The sequence below is a fragment of the Microdochium trichocladiopsis genome (genome assembly GCF_020744255.1).
Source record: "Microdochium trichocladiopsis strain MPI-CAGE-CH-0230 chromosome Unknown B0I36scaffold_7, whole genome shotgun sequence".
In the NCBI taxonomy this organism is placed as follows: Eukaryota; Fungi; Ascomycota; class Sordariomycetes; order Xylariales; family Microdochiaceae; genus Microdochium; species Microdochium trichocladiopsis.
Window position 1 is genome coordinate 146888 of NW_025763550.1, and position 27385 is coordinate 174272.

A 27385-nucleotide genomic window follows, 5' to 3' on the forward strand; every position below is an offset into this window, starting at 1 on the left:
ACAAGCCAATCGAAAGGGATCAATCCTCCGGGGCTCTAGAGGGCCTCCCGGCCGTTTGTGGTCATCTTGCTGTAAAGAGCCAGATCGTAGGCAGTCACTCCAGGCAGTGCTTCTGCCTGTTGCCAACAAGGATTTTTTATAAAAAAGCAGACGTATATGAAGCATCAATATTCGTGCCAATCAACCACACGTCACTCGCAGATGCCTACTGTCCCTGACCCTCTTTGGATCGCTTTCCCACGAGTTCACATCCCCCACCTCTCTACACAATACCTACGATGGTTGAATTGAAAGACGGCATGGTAGTTGTCTTCTTCCACTATGCGGCGGGAACCTGTCTAGATCTGACAGAGGGTAAGCCCTCCAAGACGCAAGGACCGAATATAAATACTCCTGCAAGACACTGACTTTGCCGACCAAGGCTATCAGCGCAACGGCGCAGAAGTCATCGGATTCAACTACCACGGCGCAGCCAACCAGCACTGGAGACTTGACAAGGTGGAACGCATGGACCGTGATATCTGGCCAACATGGAACCTGGTCAACGTCATGAGCGGAAGTATGTCAGGACAACAGCCCGCATCTCGCTTCACCTTTCCAGCTGCGCAGCACATATGATTACTGACTTGTCGCACTTTCAGCTGCGATGACAATGGATGACCCCAATATCGGCGCACCAGTGACATGCTGGAAGCATACACGCCATACCAACGATCCAAGGCAGATGTGGCACCTGGTCACTGCCGATGCAGAATCTGGCGTTTACATGCACGTAGCTCTTTCCCTCGGCCCTGAAATGCTGTTGTTCGTGGCTCTCGTCTCGGGTGCATTAGTTGCTGACGATTAAAAACACTTAGGCTTCACAACGTGGGCAGCACATTGTTCGCCGATCTGAGGCACGGGAACACTGCTTGTTGGTAAGTCGTAGTGCTACCCGGGATGTGGAGGGCGTTGGACTTTGCACACATGAGAAACTCTGGACCGTTCCGAGGGATCTGGGCCGAACAGGCAAGCGGAAGCCGAGCTGACGCCCTGATTCGCAGGACAAGCATCACGGGTCGCAAGGGCGGCTTCAACAGCGCAAACACAAATCAGCTGTGGAGAATGCGTGTCATTTCGTTAGCCCAAGGTGACAACGAGATGTCGTTACGCGGTCTATCGGGCGGCGGTAGTGGTGGAAATAAAAAGAGAAAGGTTGGGCCTGCACTGCTGCCCTCGCCTGAAATCGTGTCTGGCGACACGATATGGACGGCCAACACCAGCGGGGTTACAGATGACATGCTGCTATTTCAGCCAATGGACATGGACAGTTCGTCGTAGTGAGCGCGAATTGATCACCGCTTTATCTGTGGATGCGCATTTACAGCATCCTGGGACCCCCAGTAAGAGGCAGTCTCCAAGTTGCTGGTTGGCACTCCGAGACCGTGAGAGACACCGCTGTTGGGGGCCCGGGACGACTGGATTGTTAAGCTCGTCGGATCACCTGTACTAGGCATTCGGGGTACCTTGAAACCCACCCCGCAAATCATGGCGCACACGAGGACCTCGTGGCGGTACTTAAGTCTATTGATAGCCCCTTGGTAACCACACACCGCATGTAATCATGATTCGTCCAAGCGAGATTGAAAGGAGTTGTGGGATGTCTCCGTCATAGGCTACCCTATTTTCCCATGGAAGCACATACGACCGTCCGGATTCTAGTAGACCACAAACGAACAACGGCTCTGTACACTATTTGTCTTTTGTCTCACGAAACAGTTTAGAACGACTCTTGCGCTGGTCTCATGTCCAACTCGTGAGTCCATAAAGAAGTAGGCTGCTGCGCAAGCCACAGATACAGTTGACCGACGTCTTCTGCTCGCATCTTCCTACCAGTCTTGGTATCCTCGTTTACCTCGTCGATGATGCCACCGTTAGCAATAGCATGGACAACGTGGACGCCGAACTTGCTATGCTCCTTTGCGACTGCCTGCGCTACCATCCTCGCCGCCGCTCGCGAGGCGCCGTACGCGGCGTATTGTTGATTCGTGCGCATGGCACCCAGAGTTCCAGTGAAGATGATAGTGCCCTTCTTAGCGCCGCCGGTATCCGCGAGAAGAGTCTGTCCTCCGTTCTGCGAGTACATGAGCTTCATGGCCTCCTGCGCAAACACGACGCCACCAGTTGTGTATGCAGCCATGCTGTCATTGAAGGCCTCTGGGGTCTCTTCCAGAAATGGCTTCCTGCTAGAGTTCTTGACATGGTAGATGGCTAGCTTCAACTTCAGGCCCTGGAAGTCAGGGTGCTGAGTAATCAGCTGGAACGTCCGTCGGAGATTGTCTGGCTGCGTGTCTGTTGGGAAAGGATGAAGGATGCCGTTCGATGATTGTCGCAAGTCAGATGCGAGCGTCTCAAGATTGTCTGGGTTCCTCGCGAGTAGTGCGACAGCGAGATTGCCGTGTTGAGGACTTGCTAGCATACGGGCAATCCCAGCACCGGATGTTGGTCCTGCACCGATGAGGATCGCGAGCCCTTTAGGCGCCATGTTGTCAACGCTGAATTGAGAAGGGTCAAGTAGATTGTGATTTGATGAAATGCTCTGGAATCGTGGAAGGTTATCATGAGCTTAACATCGAGGAATATGCAGAGGATCATAGTTACGTGTCGATCCTAGTCTAGTTACTGTCATCCTGACGAAGATGAACGTGGGGTGAGACCTTGGCGCCGTGTACGTCATTGATTCTCCGCTCCATACTCCATGCGCGTTAGTCTCAAAGGATTTGCTGACAGACTTGCATCTACAGCCCATATATCCTGGCATGATGCCGTTTATCTAACCACTTCTGTACCATGTTGTATATCGATCCGCCGGGCCCCCTTCGCTTAATCTGGTTCAACCATAATATCCCTTCTATTTCCTAATCCTCAAGCTGTTCTCCTATAAATGTAGGAATTTCGTGGTCCTCAGGCCAATTCGATGTCACAATACAGCCTCAAGGGTCAGTTACTAACTATGCGCTAGGTGTTTTGTCTTCATGCAAGGTAGGTAAAGCCTTCGCAAAAGTCAACTCTAACGTATTGCAGCTCTTGGGTTCGTCTCCCTCAGAAGAGATGGTGCATGTCATATTCTTCTCAGGGCCGTCGGGTAAGAACATGTTCCCAAGCTTATCACAAACCAAACCCGATGGCGCCGGCACTTGCAAGCATCTACATGAGCTCGCAAGCGAAAGTCTTACTGTCCGACCCGTCGTGCCCTACGAGCCCCTAGAGTACAGAGACTTAATGGAGCGTTCTCTCTCGTTCTCGAAGCTGGTAGCTATAACTTGTCGCGCCCATACTGTTGAAGCACGCTTTTAGGCGGCGTGTAATCCCCAACACCAACAAAATCGACATGGTCTAGCCCGAATCCTTTGGGCCCGCCAACAGCCATGGCCGGTTCGGTTTTCCACAGTGGGTGTGCAGGAAGGCCTATCACATTAACTCTCAACCCGTACCTCAGATCTTGCGACCCGATCGCCTCGCCGTCCTGGTCAAGGATGGAAATGAGGTCTGGGACCGTGCAAACAATCTCACCGGCATCAGGGGCCATGGTATCAGCGCTGCTAGGCGGCACCAACGAGGCGTACAGATACTCGTTCTGGAAGGGGATGACCATGTGTCGTCCATCGCGAGGAAGCCGTTCTTGGAGGGCGGAATCGCAGGGCTCATCGTCGCCCATGGGCGCAATGACGACGCTGCCCATCGTATAGCCAGCTCCTACATGCCGCCTCACATCGACAATCTTGCCAGAAAAGAGCAGCTTGCCGGCACATTCGGAGAACTGGCCGCGAGCTTTTGTCAGCTGAGCGTTGAAGAGCGCAAGGCATCGGCTCTCCAGGGGTGTGGCACGAAGCTTGACTCACAATAGCGTCGATATAGCTCGACTTGTTCCTGCGGGCGAGGTGAACTGCGCGGCCCAGATACCAGGCTTGCGACAGCGTGTTCGGCACTCCGTGCTTCTTGATGGCAGATGCCGGGAGAGGTGCTGCACAGACAGCACAGGCCAGGCCGAGCTGGATTGCTGACGTCCTCAACAGCTCCTCGAGGCGGATGGGGCTGTCGGTGCTCTGTGTCGCAGGCCATCAGCCAGGTCCACTCCGGAGTCGACGGGAGGGTGGATAAAGAACGTACCATGACGACAGAGACGTTGCCCCGTGCATCAGAGAGTGCACACGGCGTCAGGCTGTGCCCATACACACTGAGAGTAGCTGCCAACCACAATGGGCGTCAGAAGTCGATGCCAATAACAAAGGCGCGGCCGCCTCAAGCACTCACCATGATACATTGTGGGGTACGCTCTGCCCATGGCATCCCCGTCAACGACAGGTATATTGTAGCGCACGGCCGTAGGAAAAGTGCTCATCCCGTTGCCACCGCCACTGAACACCAGTTCCACGTTAGATCGACATATCAGTTAGTACTTGGTCTTGGACTGCACTCACATTTCGTCTGCGAAGACGGCAGCAAACTTTTCAATGCCTCGAAGCTTCTTTTGAGCGTCGATGCCGCTGGGAATCTCCGTTCCCGACGCGATCCTCTCGTTGATGACACTGGGTGAGCCGTACCACGAGCCAAAACACACCACGTCGTCATCAGCAAGAGACTCTGGGGCCACGATCCGCATTGACCCAGGCTCGCTGGTGCGCAGAGCATGCAGGCCCTTGAGGAATTCGTGGTGCGTTGGCCCACCACCGCCCGTGCCCAGCACGCCGCAGCCAGTTGAGATGAGCTCGAGATCAACCTCGGAGACGAACCAGCTTCCGTCGCGTACATCAGGCCGGTACGTGTTCAGGTCAACCTTGAGGGAAGGCTTTGTGGTGGGTTCGAGAGCATCTGGGATGCCAATCTTGACACCCTCATCGCATTCCTCGAAGTCGTTGCCAATGTTGGCGCTGTGGTCCATGCCTGCTGCTCCATGGCAGAGAACTTCCGGGCTGGGCATGGCGAGCTTACCTACCGCCCGGGCTTGGATCCTTATAGCACCATTGTCCACATATTGGAGTGGCATCCGGTTCACCTCAACAATCCGGATGTCGTCCCTGACAGCGCCCTTTGAGACGGCAGCTTCGATGGCCTTCTGGCACACTTGTGCCACGACGGCCTTCTCGTCTCGACCAGCAAGTATCTCAATCACATCAATCTCGCCGCTTATCTTGCCGATCGCGGCGCCGACGGCGTTGGCCGCACCCTCATGAATGGGACGGATACACCGGTCTACGCCCTCGAGGTCGTCGGTGACGAGCAGAGCGCCGCCACCACACAGCAACAAGTGGACGGGCGCTGCAGAGATTCGCATCTTGTCAACAACCCGCTCAAGCATCTTCGTGATGGTGTCTCGGGCGGTCTGGATGGCAGACTCGGAAAGCCCAGCATTGCCATTCCGGACCCTGCTGGGATCACCGAGGCTCGCTCGACCGGCAGCCACAACAATGTCGGTGGCAGTCAATGTGGAACCTCCAAAGACCCGCGCCTGTTTCGTCAGAAAGTGCCCGACTGAGTCCGGCCCGACTGTGTTCTGCGCTGCAGGACCCGAAGGGTTGAGATCATCTGGAAGATGAACTTTACTGCCGCCCCCCAATCCAATTGACACCACATGTGGCATAGAAAAGGCTGTTCGCACTCCGGCAACCTCAACGAAGCCAGGAGCTTGCCTGGGAAACCCAGAGGGGAGCAGTGCGCATACATCAGTCGTAGTGCCACCAATGTCGACGACCAGAATCTGTGGTTCCTGCTGGGCATGGCCTACTCTAGCGTCCTGCTCATCATGTGTCGTGGCTGCCTTGCTTTTGTCTAGGCCAGCAAGAAATGCAGCTCCGGTCATGCTGTTTGTAGGACCACTGGCGAACGTCTTGATGGGGTATTCGGCTGCGGCATCCGCCTCTATGAGGGTGCCGTCGTTTTGGGAAAGATATAGCTTGCACGAGTTTAGTTGCAGACTTCGAAGTGCTGACTTGAAGCTTGCGGTAACCTTGCGTGCTGTCCGTAGGATTGCAGCGTTGAGGATTGTCGCGTTCTCACGCTCCAGAAGCCCAGTCGGCCCAATATCATGCGAGCATACAACGTCCAGTTCTGGGCTCTCTGCGAGCATGATCTTCTTGCATGCCTCTTCGCCGATGCCCTCGTGGTCCAGCGGGGAAAATACGCCCACAACGGCAACCGAGCCAACCCCGGCGGCAACGATTTCCCGCGTGGCACGGCGGATCTGATCAGGGTCTAAGGGCGCAATAGACCGGCCATCGATCTCAAGACCGCCATCCAGGTAGTGAACACCGCCGTCCAAGACCCTCCTCAGGCCTGTAGGGAAATCTGAGAATGGAGGAATCTGCCTGGTGAAGGGGCCGCAGAGGCGAACAACGGCAACGCGCTGCAGGCGCCGGGCGTCTGCCTCGACCAGGGCATTGATGAAATGTGTCGTGCCAACAGTCACACTGAGGACTCTCCTTTGGTCAGCCTGGGATGCCTCCAGGACCGCCCGAATGGCGTTGGCGATACCACTAGTGATGTCGGGTGTCGTTGAGGCCTTGTGCGACGCCAGGACGCCCCGATCGGGGCTATCGAGACTTGTGATATCGAGGATGGCCGCGTCTGTGTTTGTGCCGCCGACGTCGACGCCTATGCGGTAGAGCCCCGCGGGCGACGGCGTGGTGGAGTGCGGCATCGTCAAGTCACTGGCACGGTCTTGGCTGCTCAGTGATGTACCGCGGCCTTTTCGTTGTTGCGGATGGCATCATCCCCATCTGCCAAAGATGGATGCCTGGTGTTTTCTATAAAGGATGACGGTTGCATTGTCGGTTGCGTGTCCACTTGTGCTGATGTGCCTGTATATCCACTCGCAGCTTGTCTCTGACTGTAAAACATGACATGAGATAATGTCGGCCTACCTCGCATGTCTGTCTGGCGGGCCTGGGCATGGAGAGCGGCTGAGCAGAGTTGGCCGATCTCGTTTCTGAGGGTGGACCGTTGGGCGATCGGCCAACTAGGATCCCGCCCCTTATCACCGTGTCATCTCTCATCTCACCCCGGCTGCGGCCCCAAGGTGCGTGTCCGACCCACCGATGAACCAGGTCGACGGGTGAGGCACGTACGTTGTGCCACAGTATATGAACACGCGCGCCGGCATCATTCGACTCGCTCACGGGCTGTGGCCTCTGCTCAGACGACTGGGGCATTGCGAGTGCCGTATTACGACTCCGGCTAAACTGACCTACGCCAACCTCGGACGACTAGACTAGCGCCAGTGGCCAGGCAACTCTAGATCCATGGCGATCGGTGCTGACCTGCTCCGGCGCGTCGAGCTTGGGCACGTGAGCAGATGGATTGTGAGTCGCGTCCCCTGCGAGTCTTCTCATCTTCTTTGATGCAATGCGGGGTGCTGACATTGACGTCGACGACAGAACGATGACATCCGGCCGATTGACTCGGCGCGGCGCACCTGGGGGTTCTGGATGTATCACAACTTCTGTGAGTCCTATGGTGCTTCACACCAAAGACAGGCGGCATCTCGATACATAGAGACTGACCTAGCGAATCGCATCAAAGGGCTCCTGATCAACTGCAACATCGCGACCTACCTGACCGGCAGTGCTCTCATTCCGCTCGGGCTGACATGGTGGCAGGCAATTATCGGTATGATCAATGTCCGTCCGCAAGGTCTGCTGCCATAAAACTGATTTACCTCATGTTGACTCCAGCCATTGTCATCGGCAATATTATCGGCACCGTCGTCGTCGTTGCCAACTCAATCCCCGGAAACACATATCGCAGTATGTCTCTGTCTTCTATGCCAGGTGGCAAAGCTCGGACAATGCAGGCCTGACCAACCACTAACGACATTAATGCTTCATCACAGTCGGCTTCCCCGTCTTTAGCCGTGTCGCTTGGGGCATGTGGGGCTCGCAGTTCACGATTCTCAACCGCATCTTTCTGTCCTTCAGTGAGTCTCCATGCAACCGCCATCTTCCTACGCACGGTCACTAACATCTATGCAGTCTGGTCAGTAGAGGTCTCTACATATTCATGTCCTATCACTAACTCGAGTACAGGTACGGCTTCACCTCGTGGGTCGGCGGACAGTGCCTGCAGGTCGTCCTGCTATCTTGGGATCCGCTATTAGAGGACCATATCCCCAACACTATGCCCGAGGAGACCGGCATGACCACTGCGCAGTTTGTGTCCTATGTCATCTTCTGCGTCATCAGTCTTCCGCTGCTCTGGATCCGGCCCGAGCGGCTCCAATGGTTCTTTTATATCTCGAGCGCTTTCACTTTTGTCTTCTTCCTGGTTCTGCTCATCTGGGCGCTCGCCACGATGGGCTCCGCCGGTTTTGGAGATACTCTTTCCGATGTTGTTGAGCTACCGACTACCGGCGGCCCACAAAGTGTTGCCTGGCTGATGGTCTACGGCATCGTGTCGACGATTGGCAGCATTGCAGCTGGCCTACTGAACCAATGCGACTACACTCGTTATGCTCGCCGCTCGCGCGATGCTGTGTTGGGTCAGGGCATCGCCTTCCCGGTTTACGGCATTCTTGCTTCCGTCATTGGCATTCTCGTCACCGCCGCGACGCAGCCTCGTTTCGACGGGGAAGCCATCTGGAATCCGCCCACTCTGTTGGCTCGCCTCATTGCAGACAATCCAGATTCTCCAGGCACCCGCGCAGCATGTTTCTTTGCCGGCGCGGCTCTCGTCATTGCTCAGCTCGGGTGCAATATTGCGGGTAACGCCCTCGCTGGCGGGTTCGACCTGGCGGCCGTATTCCCCAAGTACCTCAACATCCGTCGTGGCGCTTACATCACCGCACTCCTCAGCGTTGCCGTGAACCCCTGGAGGCTGGTCAACACTGCAACGACGTTTCTGGCGGTGCTTTCGAGCTACAGCGTCTTCCTCGCACCCATGACGGGGATCATGATTGCCAGTTATTATGTCGTCAACCAGAGCAAGCTCTGTGTCAAGGACTTGTACGAAGGGGGTCAACACAGCATCTACTGGTACACGCGCGGGTGCAACTGGAGAGCCCCTGTTGCAGTAAGTACTCCATGGTTCTCTCGTCGGTGCTTCCATGAAGCTATGACTAACGTTGGGATCATGCTCAGTGGCTTGTCGGTGTCGTCCCGTGTCTTCCCGGCTTCATTGCCGCCGTCGACACGAGTGGCATTGCCGAAACGATTTCCGATGGAGCTGTCGAGCTATACTACATGTCCTACATATACGGGTTCCTGTCCGCCGGCGCCGTCTATGTCTTGCTGCACCATGTCTTTCCCGCAGCGGCTGTGCAGGGTTTTCTCCGCACCGCGCCGTCTCGCAAGGTCCTGGAAGAAGCGGTCGACGCTGAGTGGGACGTGGCTTCCTTGTCCGATGTAGAGCATCTTGCACACCCTCCTCACAGCGCCTCCACTGACGAAGCTGCCAACTCTTCAGCACCACGCAAAGAGGCGGACTCGACGGATCATCCTATCTCGGCATAATTTCAGAAGTGCGTTGGATGGCAAGAGGCTGGCACAATATTGGATTTATTTTTGACTTGGGAGCGACATTAGACAAAGAACATAGATTTCAATAGACATCATTTTTTGCTCAATCTACTTGGTGGGATGTCGCGGCCTCACGTCCGTCTCCGGCAAGCGCTACGAACCATTACGTTCGCCACATCTAGCCAAAGACTTGCTCGCGATCTATCATTCTGATACTGGAAAGATAATAGGGTACTATAGTTGGGTGGCCAGTCATTTGCATAAATACGCAACCAATCTTTGGTCTCGCGAAGCTCTCGTGTAGCGCGGGCAACCTGTGCTGGCATTAGCTTGCTGCCCCGCCGCATTTCATTTTCATGCCAATATCTCCATGAACAAGAGAAAGCCCTGCTTCGTGCAGTTGTGGCGACCTGGTCGAGTTCTGTTGAGGGCTGGGAAGTTGGCCGACAATTTTAAGCCGACACCCTTTTCGGCCTATCTTGTCCAGCCCCGTGCTGTTGTCGCGTGTGCGCAGGGTTCCACGCATAATATATAGGGGCCTCTGCGCCTGGAGTAGCCCGAGCGCCAGGGCACGTGTCATGTCCGACGGGCACTGCGCCGCGTCTGTCCTGCCGTCGGCCGTCAATTTCACACGCCCGATGCCAGTCCCCCAGTGAGGTAGCAGGTGGGCTGGCTCCTCGCATCGTCAATAACTACGCCGACCCGCGCCACCATATTGCCTCCCCGATGGAGGAGGAGGAGGACACGCGCAAGTTCACCGTCAGCAGTGAGTTTGGCGGTGCCCGCGCCTGGCGGAGTCGCAAGAGCCGGCCCTGCGATGCGTGCCGCCGCCGTAAGACGGCCTGCATCATCAATACCAGCCCGCCCTGTACGTTCCCCTACCCGCCCGGGCCCCCTTCGCGGAAGCAAGAGGTTGAATTTCCAGCCACCGTATGCCGATGACAGGCGTCGCTGACATCACCGCGTTGTGCGAATCGTGAGTGCAGGCGCCTTTTGCCACAGCCGCGGTCTGCCGTGTGAGGCCTCGGGGGCCACTCCGCGGAGACGGCGGCCGCCGCAACCTCCCCAGGCGACAGCGGCATCCGCATCTTCGTCGCCGCCCTCGGCCGGGCCGCCCGGGCTTGCCATCCGGGATGGCGGCCACCTGACCCATATCCTCAACGGTGAGCCGAGGCCCCAAGGCCCTTCTCCCCCGGAGCCACCGTCAGACTCTCTGCACACGCGAGGGCCGGGGGCCATCGTGCCGCCGGCCTCGTCGAGCAGTTTCGCCCATGGGCTCGATGCAAGCCCGCTCTACCGCACGCAGCATGTCGAGGCAACCACTTCGCCGTCGTCTGGCCACTACCCAGACCAGCGTCCTGTCGAGCGTACTCTGGAAGACAACGAGGACAAGACAGCACACAGCATGGGCCTCGCCGCCGAGCAGGATGTCCATGTGCTCGACTCGTTCCGGGCCGTCATCATGAGCGTGCATGGTGTTGATGCGGAGATCATCCAGGTCCAGCCGGGAGATAGGAACCACCTACCGGTGCATTTCTGCCTTTTGCAGGACGACTTCTTCCCCCATGACGATGCAGCGCGGGCGCAGGCATCTCACCGCATTGAAGAAATGGCTGGCCCCCATGGCCCAGCGCTGGTGCGCCTGTACTTCAAACACATTCATCCTGTCTCTCCTGTGATATCGAAGGGACGGTTCCTCTCGCGGTACGCAACAGACAGGAGCAGGCTCCCACCATCTCTGCGTGCTGCCGTCTATGCTTTGGCCTCTGTCTTTTGGCCGACCGATCAAGGCGACGCGGACCATGATCAGAATCATCGGCCACCACCGCCATTGACCTTTGAGCAATGGGAAATGGTCGATGTGGCTCACAGCTCCTTGCTGCGCGAGCTCGACTCGCCAAACCTCGACAAGCTGCAAGCTGGTCTGCTGCTGCTCAACGCAAAACCCAATGATGTCGACACTCTCGAGCACCCACGGATATGGACACAGACAGCGCAGGCTACGGCGTGTGCGCAAATGATTGGTCTACACCAGGAGCCCAGCAACTGGTCAATAGCGGCGTGGGAGAAGAAGCTGCGAAGAAAGCTCTGGTGGGCCACTGTTGTGGCCGATACGTGGTCGTCCGTCCTCCACGGGAACCCTCCACATATCTATCCGGAGTCCTTCAGCACAACACCACCTCATGTCGACGACATCCAGTTCGATGAAGAAGTATCACCCGAGTTCAGCGCATGGCTTGATCCGCCGTCCGCGAGCTATCAGGTTGCCACGGCTGCGCGTTTCGTGGCCATGGTGGAGCTGACCCTGATTGTCAGGGACATCCTAGCTACCTCCTTGTGCGCATCCCCTTGTCTGCCTCACAACACTCTTCATATTGCCTGACCACTGACCTCTATTTGATTGTATGTAGTCGCGTGCCGGGGGCGCCATATGATTCTCCCGACGGATTCCAAGGACCATATCAGTCTGCTGCCGAGCGGAATAAGCTGTATGCCCTGCAGGTGAAGCTGGAAAATTGGTTCATGCTGCGGCCGCAATGTCTCGCGTTCTCAGGCCCTTCGTCTACACAAGGCTCATCAATGAACGGTAGGGGCTCGTCACGGCCACAACTGTAGCGTCTCTGCTTGTACCATGTGCTGACATGTGGACTTTTTTTTGTCTCTAGCTCCTCTTCAGCTGGCATATTTTGCAGCTCAAGTGCTGCTATATCGCGGACTCATGGGCCCGGCTACGAAGGCGGCGCGAGTTGACCCCAACTCCGGCCTGCGTGTCCATTTCCAAGCCGCTCTCGAAATGTTCACAGAGTTTGTGGCTTTCATAGCTGGCATCACTCAGCCCCAGCTGCGCGGATATTGGGGAAGACGTGAGTTCTCCATCCCTGAGCCCAGCCAGTCGTGCTGCTGACAAGTCCGTGACGTGATTGCAGACGCCCGTGCTCAACTCATCCTTTGCACAAACTTTCTCATCTACCTTTTCCTCTTGGCCAGCGAGCCTGAGCACGTGGTCAAGGCTTTCGAGCTCATCGAGAGCTTCAACGAGGGGCTGTGCCGACTCAAAGGCATGGCAGGGACCCCGAAAGCGATCAGCGGACCACGCCCCTCACCAGCATTTTCCACACCAACAGGCACGCTGTCAGCAGCCATGCTATTACTGCTGCCCGCGGCTGTCCGGATCGAATCTTTCCTGGAACAGGCTCCTAGGCTAATGAGAACCAGGGGAACTTCATTGTCACAGTCGGTCCCCACGGACCAGAACGCCACACCATCGCCATTCGCGACTTCGCAAACTTCTCCGTAGTCTCGCGAAGGACTGGCAATTAGTGTGGAGTTGCCTTGCGGCTTTTAGAATATCAGATCTGAATTTCAATAGACCGCGCAAGAACCCCAATTCACCCCGAACCAACTCGCCTGCCATCTCACGTAAGAACAAGGCAGCTCTCGAGTACCGCAGGGACGAGAAAGGGGTCAAGAATCATCACTCGAAGTGTACTTCAATCTAGCTTCCTCTGGCGTCGAGAGATCATAGCGTGCCCCGTCGTGGTAACAATCTGCAGCATCATGCATGAATCAGACCTATGTTTTGGCCCCCTGAATATCGTGTTCGTGTTTGTGTTTGTTCAACAAGGCCGCCGCCGTGTAAGCGAGACGTGCATGAGAGATCCACGCCGAGATGCGTAGCTTTGGAACCAGGGCCTGTATTGGTGAGAGCATGATGAGTTGGCCAGGGGAGTCGGATGAGTAGAGGCACGATAGGCTCATCACGATTCTCTTTGGTGGCCGCGGATGTGGGCAGTCAGCATTGGAGAAGGACTTTTGTTGTCCAAGAGCTGGTATCAGTCTGATACGTCCTGGCAGGCTAGACGTATGGTTGTCAGACCAAGAGTAGAGCAGTGATCGCACTGGACGAGGCTCACTGTTCGATAGATAAACGGCGTACTGTGTCCTCTGGCCGAGGCGGTGTAAATAAAAACTTAGCGCATTTCCTCGGGAGGCCTGCCGATCTTCAGCGTCAGCGCGCGAATTATTTATCACGCCGTGTCACGGGGTTAGCTGCCCGGAGCGTCAGCGCTACCGTGTGCCTGGTGAAGCATAAAGTTTTCGGGGCTTTGGCGAAAAGGAAGCAAGGGGCTCAAAGTCCCATGCATGCCAAGAACACGTGGGCCAGCCACAGTTGACGGTAATAGCGCAAAGCCCATGTGATATGAGAAGCATGGGGGCGCAAGCCACGCGCAAGGACGATCGCTTGATGTCTGCTCCCAGGCTTCCAGGATTGGCGACAACCCTGCACCACACGGATTGTACTTGTTCTGTAACATAAGAAGCAACAACATCTCTTAAGCGATAGGTTCGGATGCTTTCCTTTGGCACCAGCCGAAAGTCCCGATACATCGTCTGTGCAGTCAATGCACTCATGCTCGCTTAGACGAGAAGTACCGGAACTTTTCCGCGGACCCTGGGGACCCTGTACAGGGTCGGGGCTAGCTTGCCACGAGGTGCCGGTAGTCGCTGAGCTGATGGCAAGGATGGCCTGGGTGAGCATCGCTTCCTGGGATACGGCCTGGTGTCCCCCCGTCGTGTCCTGGAGGCCGCTGCTCGTAACAACGTCCACGCTCGCTTATGGCGAGTACTCCAGACCACAGGGGGGATTGGATCAAGGCGCTGCGGGACCGGCGAGGGATCCCGCTGGCGCCAAATGGGTCCTTCGGCTCAAAAAGCCGCCAGGTGGAGACCCGCAGCTCACTCCTGGAGTGGCCCTCACGCCGTGGTATCCTTGGCGATGCGTGAGTTTGCCTGGTGGGCGGTTGCTGCTGACGAGGAACCGCGGACTGCCCAGAGGTAATTACGGAACAACAGATGACCTAGTATATCAGAGATGATTATCGAGATATTACGCATCTGCTATCTGGTCTCTAGCAAACCTTGCGGCGATGCAGCCAGAGACCTTCCCAGGCTCCTTTCGACTCTTGATGAATCATCCCCAGCGACGTGCTTGCGACACATGTCAGTGCACTGCATAAGGCCCTGCGCTAGAGCCTCAATGGACTCTGCCGAGGACAGAACAAGACAAGCGTGCGAGCGCTCGCTGGCCCGTACCCGTAGTAGCCACAACCGCACGAAAACCCCGACGCCGATCCTCCGCAGCACCGGTGCGTGCTGGGACAAACGTGAGCGGACTCGCTGCTTGCGAGACGTAGCGCCTCCAAATAGAGTTTGCAGGTGCAGGAGTAGGGCCGCACTAAGCAAAGCATCACTCCCAGGGCCACGCCTTTGTCTGTCTTGCGGTGGCCGGCACGTCGATAAGATTCCTTGCGGCCTCTCTCTGGTGAGACAGGGCACAAACAAAGGTGCCAAGGACAAAGCAATGAGCGATGACGCCCCCTTGGGCTCCAACCAGGTGCTCAGGAATTGCATTCCAGGCCACTCAGGGGAAGCCGTCGGCACAAGCGTGAAGCGGTTGGCCCCTAACGATGCGGCCGCCTCCCAATTCCAGTCTTCTTGCCTCGCTTGCCACCCCGGGAATACGCTTTCAACCCAAGCGGCACTGCACGCCCCCTTGTAGTTATTGGACAGGGGACGAGAGAGCATCTCACCTCCTGCCGAAGCCGAAGGCCACCATGCCGTCTACAACTACCTTTTTTTCTCTATAACAACCTCCTTCACGACCAGAATCCTCACCGGATGCCATTGCGGAGGCCCTGACTACACTCGAGCGTCAATCTACGGATTTGCAGGACCAAATACATGCCGGAATCGCATACGCAACTCCGCACCAGGCCGTGAGGCTTGCAATCATCGCTCCCTGGCCCCCCGGCACGATGGCCTCTCCACTTGGGGGAGCTCGCCTGGCGTGGGCCACCGACTCAGTCATGCTCCATCACGACCCTCGAAGCTACAGGGAACCGGAACCGCTCTCTGCTAGGATTATCGGCATCCTCTTTACGCTGTTCACTGCAGGCGCATGCGCGACTCTATTCTGTACGACACTCTCTTATCCTCGGGCGGCAGTGGCAACGCCCATCTCGCGCCGCGTGCGCACCGCTCCAACAGCATGCTGACGCCCTACCTTCGCAGCACAACGGGTCGCTGCCGTCAAGTCCTGGTCTCGATTACCATACATAAGATGGCGTAAGTACAATTGCGCTCGAACACCGGGAGAGTGTTTGGCACCCTCTGTCCATCTCAACGAATCTCGAAATCGCAACGTCGCTCGCCAAACAAAATCTACAACGATATCGATGTCACGTCCAGCCTGACTGACCAAAATCACATTCCACATAGTTGTCATACTGCAGTACGCGGGCGCCTTTGTATACACCATCTTCTCATCGGTGGTGCAATATGGATTTCACCCAGATGACGATCCGGCCGTCTGCAATGCGAGCGCGGCCGTGTGCGTCATGCTGTACGCAATCATGAAAGGGGTGGGTACCGCAGGCGAAGACTAGATTCTGGATCCCTTCTGTGGCTAACGACGGACTACAGCTCCTCTACTTGTTCCTCGCCGACAGACTGGTATGTAATCCTTGGCCAAAACCTCTAGAGTTATGCAGGCATATTGGCTGACAGCGCCGAAGCACGTCGTTCGCAGCACTGTGAAGGGCCGAAAGCAGTCAAGGCTCTTTCTGTTCCACACCATCGGAATTGCATGTGAGTTCAAGCATCAGCCCTCTACCATCACGCCAGACATTGTAGACTAACAAGCTCAATACAATACAGTCTGCATTGTGGTGCTGGCTGCCGTCTTCATCTATCTGTGGGTCCATCATTTTATTCTGGCTCATGAACTCTTGCATTGTCGCTTGTAACTGACGAATTGACAGCCGACTGCACTACATCGAAAATGGCGTCTGCATCATAGGTGTGCAACGTGTCATGATGGTCATTGGCGTGATATTTGACGCTTTGATTAATGTATGCCCTCCACCACACCAATGTGCAAGCTACACGAGGCGATTTGGACGCTGACTTCTGGATGACTTCTCAGATCTACCTGACTGGATTCTTCCTGTTCTACTTGAGCAGTAAGTAGTCCGCGACTGAGTCGATCGCAACGCGATTCGCTATGTACTTCACGCTTGAGGTCAGAGCTGACACACATGTTCAAACACAGAATCTTTCAACTTGCAGCCATTCAAGAGCTCTCGCGGCGTTGAGTCCTTGGGATCAGGCGAAAGACCAAACCCGCTAGCCGCGGAGATCAACAAGCTCACCAAGCGAACAACCATCGGTCTAGGCATTACACTGATAGCCACAATTACGTACGTATCTGCGGCCGCTTCGTCTGCCTGCCTTCGAGCGCAAATGCTGATATATGTATAGTAACCTCGCGACGATAACGATCATGGACGGCGAAGTGTTGTGGCTGTGTTTCCTGACCTGTAAAGCAGACAGTAAGTCTCTTCTGAGCACCCGTCGGCCCCGATTCGAGTGACTGACTCGGCATCCGTAACAGTCCTCCTCTGCGTCCTTGTACTTCACTACATGGCTTCCTCTGGAAGACAAGCACGGCAACAGTTCTCCACGACCGAGCGCACTGCCCGGCCGCCGTCAGCACAGACCGACAGGCCAGCATCCCCAAAGGCGAACTCGATCCGGCCGGGCGGCAATCAGCGGTTGCCCGATCTCGGCGGTCTCGAAATGGACCCAGCACCCGTTCATCTGATTGAAGTTGACGCTATAATCAACGGCGTGACGCGCAGTATGCGATTACAAAAACCACACTCGATACACGGGAACAATAGAGGCAACATCAGTAATGCGGTGTGATGTTTCACACGGGAGAAAAGACAGCATCAGCAGGTTATGATTTTGTTTGATTGGTTTTTTTTTGGCCTATCGTAGACAGACTCTGCGGATATACTTTGGTCCCGTCGGCAAATTTGGCGGGGAGAAAAGCGATGCATAGGTTCTTGGAGTTTTGAGGTTCGCCCCTTTGACTGCATTATGGAGTACACGACGTCGCATTTTCAGCACAGCCTTTTATTCTTCCTAGATTAGCGAGAGCTCAGAGAAACGACTTATCTGGATATGAAAACACGCCTCCTTACACACGATAGAGATGACTCGGAACCTTGTCTACAGCATTCCGACGTGCACGACGTTCGGCCAGGACGAATTTCTTTCTGGTTGTCAAAAATTGCTTGGACTCGTGTCGTGTGCCAATCAGCGCATCCCGGCCAATGATGCCGCATCGGAGGTGCGAGAGCGTATGGCCCAACAGTAAGTACATTTTGCGTGTACGGAACAACCGTCCAACCGGTGTCACGCAGCTCGATGACATTAGCAGGCATGTCCGGGGGTTGACTATCACGTAGGGCGAACTGGCTGTATATGATGGCTTCATCACGAGCCAGGGCCATGAGCCGGCGACTGGCTCTGGCAATGCCAGCATTGGTCTCATTCACAAGGCAGACGGCGAACACCAAATTGAGGGCCGTGGCGCAGCCACGGCTGCTGACAGCCTGAAGTCAGAGTTCTGAATAGGGGAATTCCAGCAGATGTTGCCAGAAGCGTGTCGGCCTCTCTCTCAAGGACAACAGGGTGGCGATGATGGAAAGCGTGTCGCTGAGAGAGCTCGGTGAGCGAGTATGGTAGGCAAAGTACAGATTGCCCGGCGAGGCAACATCTTGGGTGACTTGCCCTGTTGCAATGGCATCCCACTGTTTTCAACTGCTCGCAGAGCGTAACGACGGATGTTTGTTGTCGGTGGTGAAGGTCGAGAGAAACAGCTGCTGGTGGGAGTGTCTGGTGGTGCTGAGAGTGTGACGCACCTGAGGCAGGCAGGCACCAGACGCACCTGGACTTCCGACAGAGGCAGGAGCAGGAGCGCGGCAGGCGCAACCCCTTGGATGCTTCAACATGTCAAGATCTCAGCGTCTGGTCTCCCATCCCCCTCCCACTTCCCTCCTCTCTCTTCTCTCTCTGTGCCTCTGAAGTTTGCCGCCGCCACCGCTGCCAACGACGAAGACGACGAAGACGACCACCACCACCACGACCACCACCACGGCCCGCCACCACCAAGAGTCAGTCCCTCGCCTGCCCTCTTTCGCGAGTGCGTGAAGCTGACGATGGCTAAGTGGCCCGCAACAACCAGCGTGGCCGTCGTGTCTCTTCCTCGGCCCGTCCCGCCTCTGCCCGCCCAGCCGCCCGTCCCGCCGCCGCAGAGCCTCTTCTGGTCGAGGGTAGGCCCAGTGTTGAGTTCAATCCATACTGTGGTAGATCATGTGCCTGATATTCTGGGAATATAGACGCCGACGTCGTCTCTGCCGCTGTCGACGCAAGTGTCCTGCCCTTGCGATCAAATGCTCATTGACCCTAATGATTGATGCTACAGCGTCTGCTCAGTATATACTTTCCGGACGCGCTGGCCCTTGAGCGGCAACAACAACAGCAGCAGCAGCAGCAGCAGAACCAGGCAGCTGCGCGCCCGAAACGCCGCCGCCGCGGAAAGAAGCCGAGGAGCGTATGTATCGCCCATAACCTCTTCTGTATGATCCAATTTCTAACAAACGCTCGGGGCATAGAACAATGGCAGCGGCAGCAAGAACAACAACAGCAACGATGCACGCGTTGCTCGTGGTCGGTCTCGCTCGCCTGCTGCTGGCCGTGGGGCTGTCCGGTCCCGCCCGCCGTTGCGAGGACGTTCGCCGCCTGCTGCCTCGCATGGCCCAGCTGTTGTGTCGCCTGGCCCGATTGCTGCGCCGTCTTGTCCGGAGCCGGCCGCCGCTTGTTCCCGCTCGCCAACTCTTCGGGAGCGTTGGACCTCCGCTTGGCTCGAGACTGGAGCAGCCCGGCCCGCGCCGTCGACGGTGTCCTTGGGGATGTTGGACCGGTTCGCTAACACCGATGTCAGTGAATCGGGCCGCATCGCCAGGGCCGCCGAGGCCAAGCTCAAGGAGGAGCAGGACAAGAAGAGGGCCGAGGAGCGCCGGGCTGAATATGAGCAGGCTGAACGGGAGTTCGACCAAGAGCTCGAAGATATGTTTAGTAAATACTAGAAAAGGTACAGAATGAAGAAAGAAGCAGGGTTGTTCCGGGAAAATTGAACATTTCTTCAGCCGTGAGTGACAAATCGGGCTACGACGCCCCCAAGAGGCCAGCAAGTAGCTCTGCAGCGGCGGCGACGACGGGGCGATGCGACCTCATTGGCAATCACCTACGTTATCCAGTAAACGAGCCAAACACAATAACTCTTTGAAAGTATATGTGCGAGATTGGCCCGCGCTCCCTCTCGCCCAGCAAACCATGGTTCACACGTCGCTGACTCTGCCGAACGGGAACTCAAGTACAACGTGATAACAATCGAGAACACGAATAAGGGGACGAGCATCATTGGTACTGTTTGGGCGACGTCCCCCAGGCGATGCTCTCGGATAACGGAGCATGCCTTGCGAAATTGTGTGATAGAACCCATTGCGCAATTTGGACAGAGTCAAGTAGCATGTCAAGTGTGCACTCGTGGAGATGGGTGAAGGACAAGAATTATGGTTATAATTTGCATTTCCTCCTTGTAAAACCGTCTGACGCTTATTGAATGCCAACAAGCCAAAAAGGCGCCAAGACCATCCCATGTCGTGACACTCCGCAACATTAAACGAGCACCTTCTCCGTGGTGGTCTCCGGCACAGCCACCTTTGTCGCCGACCCGTCCGAAGACCCGACCTCGCTCGCATCAATCACCGCAGCAGGCATGTTCTCCTCGCGCTCCTCGGGACGGACATAGTCCTTAGGCTCGCACCACCGCTCCTCCTGGATGGGCACGGGGAAGAACTGGCAGAGGGCCCAGAACACACCGCCGGACAAGAACAGGCCGACCCAGTACGCAAAGTAGTAGAACCGCGAAATGGACACTGGCGCGGCGACACCCATGTTGTTGAGGAAGCCGTAGAAGTTGGGGGCGATGCCGACAATGTACGCAATGTAGGCGCGGATGTTCCAGCCGTGGGTGAAGTAGTACGCGCCGTCCTTGGACGGGGTGAAGGCGTCGGGGATGCTGATCTTGCCCTTGCTGATGAGGTAGTAGTTGGCGAGCAGGATACCGGTGATAGTGGCAAGGAAAACCTGGTACGATGACAGGAAAGAGACGAAGACGATCGCAGAGCCCTACGTGTGACAGCAACAGTTAGTGAGGGGCCTCGGCAGTCATGGTATGGAGAGGGTAGGCTTACCAGAAGGTACCATGGGCAGATAGCAAAGGACAACACGGCACAGATGAAGAAACCTCTGCGCACGGTGACGTATTTGGGGAAGAGGGCCGCAATATCGTTACCCGCAGGCAGCGAGTTCTCAAAGATGGTGCTGAAAATGCAGCTGTAGGCGAACATTGCGGCCAGGAAGAAACAGCCGGCACGATTGGCCGCCGTGTATTCAGTCGATTGCAGCATGTCGAGCAGCGTGATCGGGTTCCACACGAGCTTGCCGAAGATGAGCTGGCTGGACGCGCACACGAGATTGCCGGCAATAGCAACGATGAGGTTGGACACGGGGAAACCAAAGACATTGCCCAGCAGCACGTCGTTCTTCCTCTGAGCATACCGCTGGAAATCGGCAGCGTTGGAGGCGAAGGTGGCAGAGTTGGACGCGCCGAGGAGGAAGAACCGGACAATGAGCCAGGTCCGGGTCTCGCCCGTGGCAGTGCCGGGCTGGGAAATGACGGCACCAAGACCACCGGCCTTGGTCGCGGTCCATGCCACCATGGCGATGGCAGACACGACGAAGACGCCGAGCTTGATGTAGATAAGGATCCGCATCTTGGGCACAGGGATGACGAGGAAGAAGCAAGTGACGAGCCAGAAGACGGCAAAGCCAATCATCCCGCCCGAGGTTAGCGACGATCCGGAACCCATCGTGTTGGGAATAGCGGCAATCGAGGGAGTCAGGGCATGCAGCATCACGTAGACGCATTGCCCGCCCTGGACGAGGTTGACACCGTTCCAGACAACAGCCGAGACGGCGCGGTTGAAGGTTGGCCACCAGGCACCGTACACGCCAAACGCCGTGCGGCAGACGACGGGGAAACCGATATGGTACGTGGCCCCAGCCCGACCGTTTAATGCCATGATGATTGCTATTAGCACCTGTCCCCCGAATGCGCAACCTAAGCTTTCCCACATGCTCAAACCCAGAGCCTGAGCAGCCGAGGCAGCGTACCAATTCGTGACTGTCGCGACGGCGCTAAACCAGAACATGGTGTACGTGAGGTGCGTCCATGTCCGGTCGGCCAGCTTCAGGGGTTGCAGGTCCTCATTGTCGAGAGTGAGCTTCTTGCCCTTGATGTCCTGCGCACCGACCGCCACCGAGTGGAACTCTTTGCCGAAGACCCTCATCTTGTTGATGCAACTGGGTTACTGGCTCCAGGGAAGGGCGACTGGTGACCTCGAGAGGGCGCCTCGAAAGTCGTCGAAGTGGAAGGGGGCGTCAGGCGAAAAAGACTGGGACTGCAGGGCGATGATCGTCAAGGAGTGAAGCTGCGCCCGGTCATCTTTATATCCTGCCCTGCTATTGCGCCCCTGCAGACGAGAAGATGTGCAGACGGCGGCTTTATCAGGGTCGTCAAAGGGCAGTGAAGAGGCAAATCCGGTGGCAGGACGTGCTGGTCGGGGAAGCAGCGGCAGACCGAGCCACGCTCAGCCCCGGCCTCCTGAGCGCGAAGCACGGTTGTCCCTTGGCGAAATTCAAATTTCGCATGACTCTCTTATCTGCAGCTGCTGAGCTAATGTGATTTCGCACACTCCGAGTGGCCAGATGTGCCGTGCCCGGTTCTGGGCAAGCGGGGGTGGAGACGGGAATCCCTGGAACTGCGGGAGACCGCGTAGGCGTCTTATCACACTGCCAGGAACCCACTGGCACGCGTTCTTGGGTGTGGAGGCTCAAGGGTCGGCATGGGCCGGAATTCCGCTGGCCCAATGGGATTTCCGCTGGCACTCCGTTGTTCTTCCGGACATCTGATGTTTTTGCCTCACAATCAGGGTCATGTGTTCCGTGAGTTTGGAGCTGGAGGAGATGGCAAAACCAAGGCAAATAAGAGGTACGTTGCGAGACAAAGGTCGTCCGGCTGCTGATACTGACTCCGCAGAGAACCAGCAGCCATCAGACCCTTCCAGACGAGCACCTCATGGCCACTATGACCGAGACGACTGCGCCGGCGGCGCCAGAGAGCTACAAGCTGGAGCTGATGTCTGCTTACGGCCCAGTTTATCGCGATGTCCTCCGCACGCCCGCGAGAAACTGCACGTCGTCAGAGGTGCCCGTCATCGACCTGACCAACCTCAGCGGCACAGAGGAACAGCGCCGCGCTTTGGCAGAGACCATCAGGGAAGCGTCGGAGAACACGGGTTTCTTTTACATCAAGAACCACGGCATTCCCAGAGAGGTCATCAACGCCGCCTTTGCCCAGGCCCAAGCCTTCTTCACGCAACCCGAAGAGAAGAAGGTCGCCGTCTCCAACCGCAAGTCCAAGTTCTTCAACGGCTGGGCACGCAAGTACGACATCAAGATCTCGCCGACCGACAAGCCAGACAACCGCGAAGGTTTCAGCTTTCGCTACGACCCCCGCCATGACCCAGAGACAAAAGACCCTGCCGCTGTGCCCGCGGACGTGCAGAAATGGCTCAAAGTCGAGGACTTTGTGTGGGACGGCACCGCCCACCTCCCCAACTTCAAGCAGGACATGGTGTCGTACTGGCAGGAGTGTATCACACTGGCGCGTCGCATGATCAGAATGTTCGCACTGGCGTTGGACGCCCCCGAAAACTACTTTGATAACCTAGTCACATACCCTGGAAGGTGAGTCTTTGTCTCTGTCAATCGTCTGCCAGCGAGTCTCCATACTAACCTCCTCGTAGTGACAGCGTCTTCAACTACTACCCCAAGAACGAGGGCTCGGCAGAGGGCCTCGTCGACGTTGGCCTGGGCGCCCACACTGACCTGCAGTGCTTTACATTCCTCTGGCAGGACGATGTTGGCGGTCTGCAGGTGCTGAACAAGGACGGACAGTGGGTGAAAGTGCCCCCCATGCAGGACACGTTCGTGGTCAACATTGGCGACTTTATGAACCGGCTGTCCAACGACCGCTTCAAGTCGACCGTGCACCGCGTGTACAACCACGCGCCCCAGGATCGCTACTCGATGCCGTTCTTCTTCGGACTGAACCACAACGAGCAGTGTGCCGTCTTGCCGTCGTGCACGAGCGAGACAAACCCGGCCAAGTATGAGCCGATAAGTTGCGGCGAAGTAAGTGGTGCAATTTGCTTCGTTCAACGTCTCGTCTCGGACCTTATGCTAACCTTTCCCTTGCTTACCAGTGGTGTCGCCTGCGCTTCGAAAAGACATTTGAAGTCTCCAAATCAAGCTCTTGACTGCACTAAGCCTCGATCACCAAGACTCTGCACACCAAAAGCATAGCGAACTTGACAAAGTTAAACAAATAATAAATGAAAACGAAATGTTTGCTGAGTGTTTGCCATTTTCATACAAAGTATGTATTGCACAACCATCCTGAAGAAGGCTAGAAGAGAAAAGAGAAGAAAAAAGAAAAAAACAAGAAAAAACAAGAAAAAGACAAAGAGCACAAGCCAGGGAGAATGGAGACGCACTGCCCAGTGCGTGGCCTGACTCTTTGCATCCTTGTCAATAGCTCATTAGCCACTGCCTCACCATCTGCATGCCCCAACGGACGGAAACAGACTAACGCCTCCCCCATGTACCTCTGCAACCCCTCTGCACCCTGGGAAACCTTGGCTTTACACTACGTAATTATGCTGATAAGAGCACGTCGCCGTGATTGGCTGACACTTAAGTCCCGAGCTCCTAGCCCGCGGGTCCGCTTTTAGGACGGGGAAAACCCAAGGACCAAAGCAAGGGTCCTCTTTCAACTTCACCTTGTCCCGACCGCGGACTTTCTGCCCTCGTCGTCACGTCACCAGCGTAGTCGGGGCCTGCGGAGAACGTGCCTGCGCGACCAGGCACCGCCCAATGACAGTCATCGCACCGCCTCCGCCAGCATGCAGTCACTCCCACACGTCCCGGCGAAGCGGGATGCGCCAGAGGAGCAGCGGGCCGCCGACGAAGACGACGAGCGCTCGCCCAAGTCGCGTCGCCGCGCGTTCTCGTGCATCTCGTGCCAGCGCCTCAAGTGCCGCTGCGACTACGACTATGCGCTCCAGTCGTGCACACGGTGCCACAGCCTGAGGTGGGCACGAGTCTTTGGAGCGTCATGAAGGAGGAGGAGGAGGAGGATGATCATTTAGCTGACAAGATGCCCTGAGACAGGACCAAGTGCTCCCGCAAGGACCCTCCACCGAGGATCCCGGAGACCAGCAAGGAGACAGACGCCAAGTTTGCGCTGCTGGAAGACAAGTACGCTGTTTCTCCTTCTTCCATTCCCAAGTCTTGGTCGCTGTTCTACCGGGACAAGGATTGACGCGGAGCCACCTCCCTCCAGGCTGCAGAGACACGACGAAGCACTCGCCGAGATTGCAGACCTCCTCCGGAGCATCAAGGCACACCAGCAGCCGCCCATCAGCCTAGAGACGCGGCTCGATGACGTCGCGCACGTCTATGGCCAGCAGGCGGCGCAGCCGACGGCGTCCTCTGCCAGCATCCCACGAGTGACGATGCGCGAAGAAGACGAGTCTGCAAGGGAAGCAGAAGCGGGAGTCACCCTGCCGACGGCGCCTCTGATGGTCATTCGCGATATCGGGACTCGCTTCCCCGCGCCTCTGAAGAAGACGCGGCGCCCAACCACGGTCAGGATCATCGACGAGGGCCTACTGGACGAGAAGACTGCCCGCGAGCTTGCGGCCGCGTAAGCAACAAGTTTCCCTGATCTCCTGCAAGACCCCGAGAACGTGAGGGCTGACCATCTATCCGTTCAGGTTCCCGCAGTCCGGCTACAATTCCGTGTTGCTGCCAGAGATTGCCGAGCTCGACTGGAAGGACGAATACCGCGACGGGCTGCCGTTCTTGCACAGCGTGTGCTGTGTGCACGTCATCGCTGACAGGAGAGATATGGCGCAGACGATGCTGCACAGGAGGATCTTTGAGAGAGTCAAGTTGGCACTCGGCACACTGCTGCTGGACTACCCGCTCAGTCTCGACGAAATCCAGGGCATCCTGATGTGCACCGACAGCTTTCGTGTTGGAGCTGGAGTGAGTTCAAGTTCCGTTTCTCGCCCGCGCGCTCATACTGATGTCGAGTTCTTGGACAGGATGGCAAAGAGTTTATAGACAGCTGGATGCTCACGGGGTACTGCGCCAAGCAGGCCATGCTGTGCATCGAATTCGACAGGATAGCTCGAGAGACACGGCAAGGCAAATCCGGGGCGGCAAATGTGAGAGCCATCCGGCTGTGGGCTACCATATGCCTGCACCATCTTCAGTGAGTTCCGTCCACCGGATCGGTGGCCCATGCAGAGACCACATTTCGGAGCAAACACTGACTGTGGCCTAAAAGCTGGACGGCTGCATCCGGACGACCCTCGACCATTACCGAGTCGTACCTGAATTACTGCCCGCTGCTGCTTAATTTCTATGACGCCTCGGTACAAGACGGTATTCTCCTGGCGGAGCTCTTTCTCTATTCCATACTACCTACCGTTCTCGAGAAGCCTCCTCAGTTGGACGTTGATGGCGATTGCAATGAGTTTGCAGCATGGAGACACGAATGGCGGCATCTGCTGGGTAAGTCTTCAACTCGTTTTCTTTTTCAGGCAAGCTTTGATCTCCAAGCCTGGCTAACCATATCTGATATTCGGGAACCACACAGCTCTGCCAGCAGCAGCGCTTCTCAAGATGGGCTACGCATCAGCCTGTCTCCTGCTCGTCGTCCGCGGCTTGGAGCACCAAGGCGAACAACTCGGCCCAGCCGCGTTCCTCTCGAGACACTCTTCTCCAACCACAGACGACGAGAAGCAGCAGCAACAGCTAGTGCAGCAGCAACAGATCGTCAACCTGCGCAGAGCAGCCGCCAAACACGCACACGCGCTCCTGCAGACTTTTCTGGGGATGCCGGACACCCTGCAGGACTCTGTGTCCTCGAACCGCTGCCTGTGTCTGACGTACGGGGCGCTTGTGCTGGCGCATTACGACGAGTCGCAGTCGAGTTTGTCGGATATGGACAATCTGCGTCTGGTCCGGCGACTGCACGAGTGGTTCAGCAACAGCCCGAGCAAGGTCGTGCTGGCAAGATTCACCAACCTGTGCGAGCACATTATTGTCGGCAGGCTTGAGCGGGCACGGACACGGGGTCCTGCAAAGGTCGGGGGTACGGGCGTTCCAGATGGCCGATATCAGGGCAAGGACGGGACCGGTCTTGCAATGGCACATGGCGTGGGCTACAACTACGGCCCTCTGCCCGACGGCCGCCAAGTTGTGGCTTCGCATGCAAGTAGTGGTGCAGCACTGACCGTGGACGGTGTGCCTGTGATCGCGACCTTTGCGACCAGCGCCGAGGGTGTCTTCAACGCGGACCCGGATGCGCAGGAGATTGCTGGGCTGTTTGACATGCTGCCGAGCATCAACCTCGAAGACTTCTTCGCTGGAGGCTACCTGGAAATGTGAGCGAAGGGGGCCTGCTGCCTCGATCCTGGACACTAGCATGCAGCAAAACACTACAGGCCGGCGACGGAGGCTCTGCATTGCGCACAAGTCGATTGTGTTTGCGCTCAACTTCCTGGTCGCTATAAAGTACCATTTAATAACCGCGGGAATAGCCCCAGCATGGTACTTCTATACGCTGCACGATGATGATGAACTTTTAGAATAAAGACCATGTGTCAAATAAATGCGAGCAAGACTGTTGCTACATATACCAGACACTTATATTCCGGCCCTGTCAAGATAAGAGCCAGCGACGAAGATTTAATTGAACCACCAATTGCACAACCTCTTGAAGATAT

At 56.5% G+C, this 27385-nt stretch overlaps 11 protein-coding genes across 11 annotated transcripts; 8 read left to right on the top strand and 3 right to left on the bottom strand.

The window, feature by feature from the left end:
* Window positions 1–181: 181 nt before the first annotated feature.
* Window positions 182–1575, top strand: B0I36DRAFT_326662 (ricin B lectin domain-containing protein). Its single transcript, XM_046154361.1, has 5 exons — window positions 182–354; window positions 422–559; window positions 642–768; window positions 858–917; window positions 1044–1575. Exons 1-5 carry the CDS (start codon window positions 279–281, stop codon window positions 1318–1320), a joined length of 678 nt encoding a protein of 225 aa, XP_046010004.1. The 5' UTR covers window positions 182–278; the 3' UTR covers window positions 1321–1575.
* A 172-nt stretch (window positions 1576–1747) lies between these two features.
* On the bottom strand, window positions 1748–2524 carry B0I36DRAFT_270681 (short-chain dehydrogenase/reductase SDR; the record flags this gene model as incomplete). The annotated part of the gene is made up of 1 exon (XM_046151282.1): window positions 1748–2524. One exon carries the CDS (start codon window positions 2522–2524, stop codon window positions 1760–1762), a length of 765 nt encoding a protein of 254 aa, XP_046010005.1. The 3' UTR covers window positions 1748–1759.
* Window positions 2525–3295: 771 nt separating this feature from the next.
* B0I36DRAFT_247777 (uncharacterized protein) lies at window positions 3296–6676 on the bottom strand (the record flags this gene model as incomplete). Its single annotated transcript, XM_046150331.1, has 5 exons — window positions 3296–3799; window positions 3882–4085; window positions 4150–4226; window positions 4294–4397; window positions 4461–6676. 5 exons carry the CDS (start codon window positions 6674–6676, stop codon window positions 3296–3298), a joined length of 3105 nt encoding a protein of 1034 aa, XP_046010006.1.
* A 392-nt stretch (window positions 6677–7068) lies between these two features.
* B0I36DRAFT_136190 (thiamine transporter) lies at window positions 7069–9718 on the top strand. Its single transcript, XM_046148290.1, has 8 exons — window positions 7069–7337; window positions 7413–7479; window positions 7558–7644; window positions 7710–7781; window positions 7868–7951; window positions 8007–8010; window positions 8061–9042; window positions 9111–9718. Exons 1-8 carry the CDS (start codon window positions 7278–7280, stop codon window positions 9480–9482), a joined length of 1728 nt encoding a protein of 575 aa, XP_046010007.1. The 5' UTR covers window positions 7069–7277; the 3' UTR covers window positions 9483–9718.
* Window positions 9719–10050: 332 nt separating this feature from the next.
* Window positions 10051–13078, top strand: B0I36DRAFT_432533 (fungal-specific transcription factor domain-containing protein). Its single transcript, XM_046162632.1, has 5 exons — window positions 10051–10356; window positions 10475–11825; window positions 11900–12075; window positions 12155–12352; window positions 12416–13078. The coding sequence occupies exons 1-5, from the start codon at window positions 10215–10217 to the stop codon at window positions 12784–12786; spliced, it is 2238 nt and encodes a 745-aa protein (XP_046010008.1). The 5' UTR covers window positions 10051–10214; the 3' UTR covers window positions 12787–13078.
* Window positions 13079–14837: 1759 nt separating this feature from the next.
* B0I36DRAFT_326668 (uncharacterized protein) lies at window positions 14838–17545 on the top strand. Its single transcript, XM_046154362.1, has 11 exons — window positions 14838–15464; window positions 15561–15614; window positions 15768–15910; window positions 15972–16001; window positions 16064–16136; window positions 16206–16242; window positions 16310–16400; window positions 16474–16510; window positions 16600–16747; window positions 16809–16879; window positions 16942–17545. The coding sequence occupies exons 1-11, from the start codon at window positions 15305–15307 to the stop codon at window positions 17253–17255; spliced, it is 1158 nt and encodes a 385-aa protein (XP_046010009.1). The 5' UTR covers window positions 14838–15304; the 3' UTR covers window positions 17256–17545.
* A 1280-nt stretch (window positions 17546–18825) lies between these two features.
* B0I36DRAFT_326672 (uncharacterized protein) lies at window positions 18826–19636 on the top strand. The gene is made up of 2 exons (XM_046154363.1): window positions 18826–18951; window positions 19013–19636. Exon 2 carries the CDS (start codon window positions 19017–19019, stop codon window positions 19500–19502), a length of 486 nt encoding a protein of 161 aa, XP_046010010.1. The 5' UTR covers window positions 18826–18951; window positions 19013–19016; the 3' UTR covers window positions 19503–19636.
* Window positions 19637–20078: 442 nt separating this feature from the next.
* On the bottom strand, window positions 20079–21814 carry B0I36DRAFT_375225 (uridine permease; the record flags this gene model as incomplete). Its single annotated transcript, XM_046160346.1, has 2 exons — window positions 20079–20591; window positions 20657–21814. The coding sequence occupies 2 exons, from the start codon at window positions 21812–21814 to the stop codon at window positions 20079–20081; spliced, it is 1671 nt and encodes a 556-aa protein (XP_046010011.1).
* Window positions 21815–22519: 705 nt separating this feature from the next.
* B0I36DRAFT_136328 (naringenin,2-oxoglutarate 3-dioxygenase) lies at window positions 22520–24336 on the top strand. The gene is made up of 4 exons (XM_046148291.1): window positions 22520–23273; window positions 23333–23720; window positions 23792–23964; window positions 24301–24336. Exons 1-3 carry the CDS (start codon window positions 22603–22605, stop codon window positions 23843–23845), a joined length of 1113 nt encoding a protein of 370 aa, XP_046010012.1. The 5' UTR covers window positions 22520–22602; the 3' UTR covers window positions 23846–23964; window positions 24301–24336.
* B0I36DRAFT_136355 (uncharacterized protein) lies at window positions 24337–25006 on the top strand. Its single transcript, XM_046148292.1, has 2 exons — window positions 24337–24678; window positions 24759–25006. The coding sequence occupies exons 1-2, from the start codon at window positions 24491–24493 to the stop codon at window positions 24907–24909; spliced, it is 339 nt and encodes a 112-aa protein (XP_046010013.1). The 5' UTR covers window positions 24337–24490; the 3' UTR covers window positions 24910–25006.
* On the top strand, window positions 24891–27152 carry B0I36DRAFT_136429 (uncharacterized protein). The gene is made up of 5 exons (XM_046148293.1): window positions 24891–25293; window positions 25364–25637; window positions 25697–25866; window positions 25942–26168; window positions 26254–27152. The coding sequence occupies exons 1-5, from the start codon at window positions 25103–25105 to the stop codon at window positions 27045–27047; spliced, it is 1656 nt and encodes a 551-aa protein (XP_046010014.1). The 5' UTR covers window positions 24891–25102; the 3' UTR covers window positions 27048–27152.
* Window positions 27153–27385: the final 233 nt, after the last annotated feature.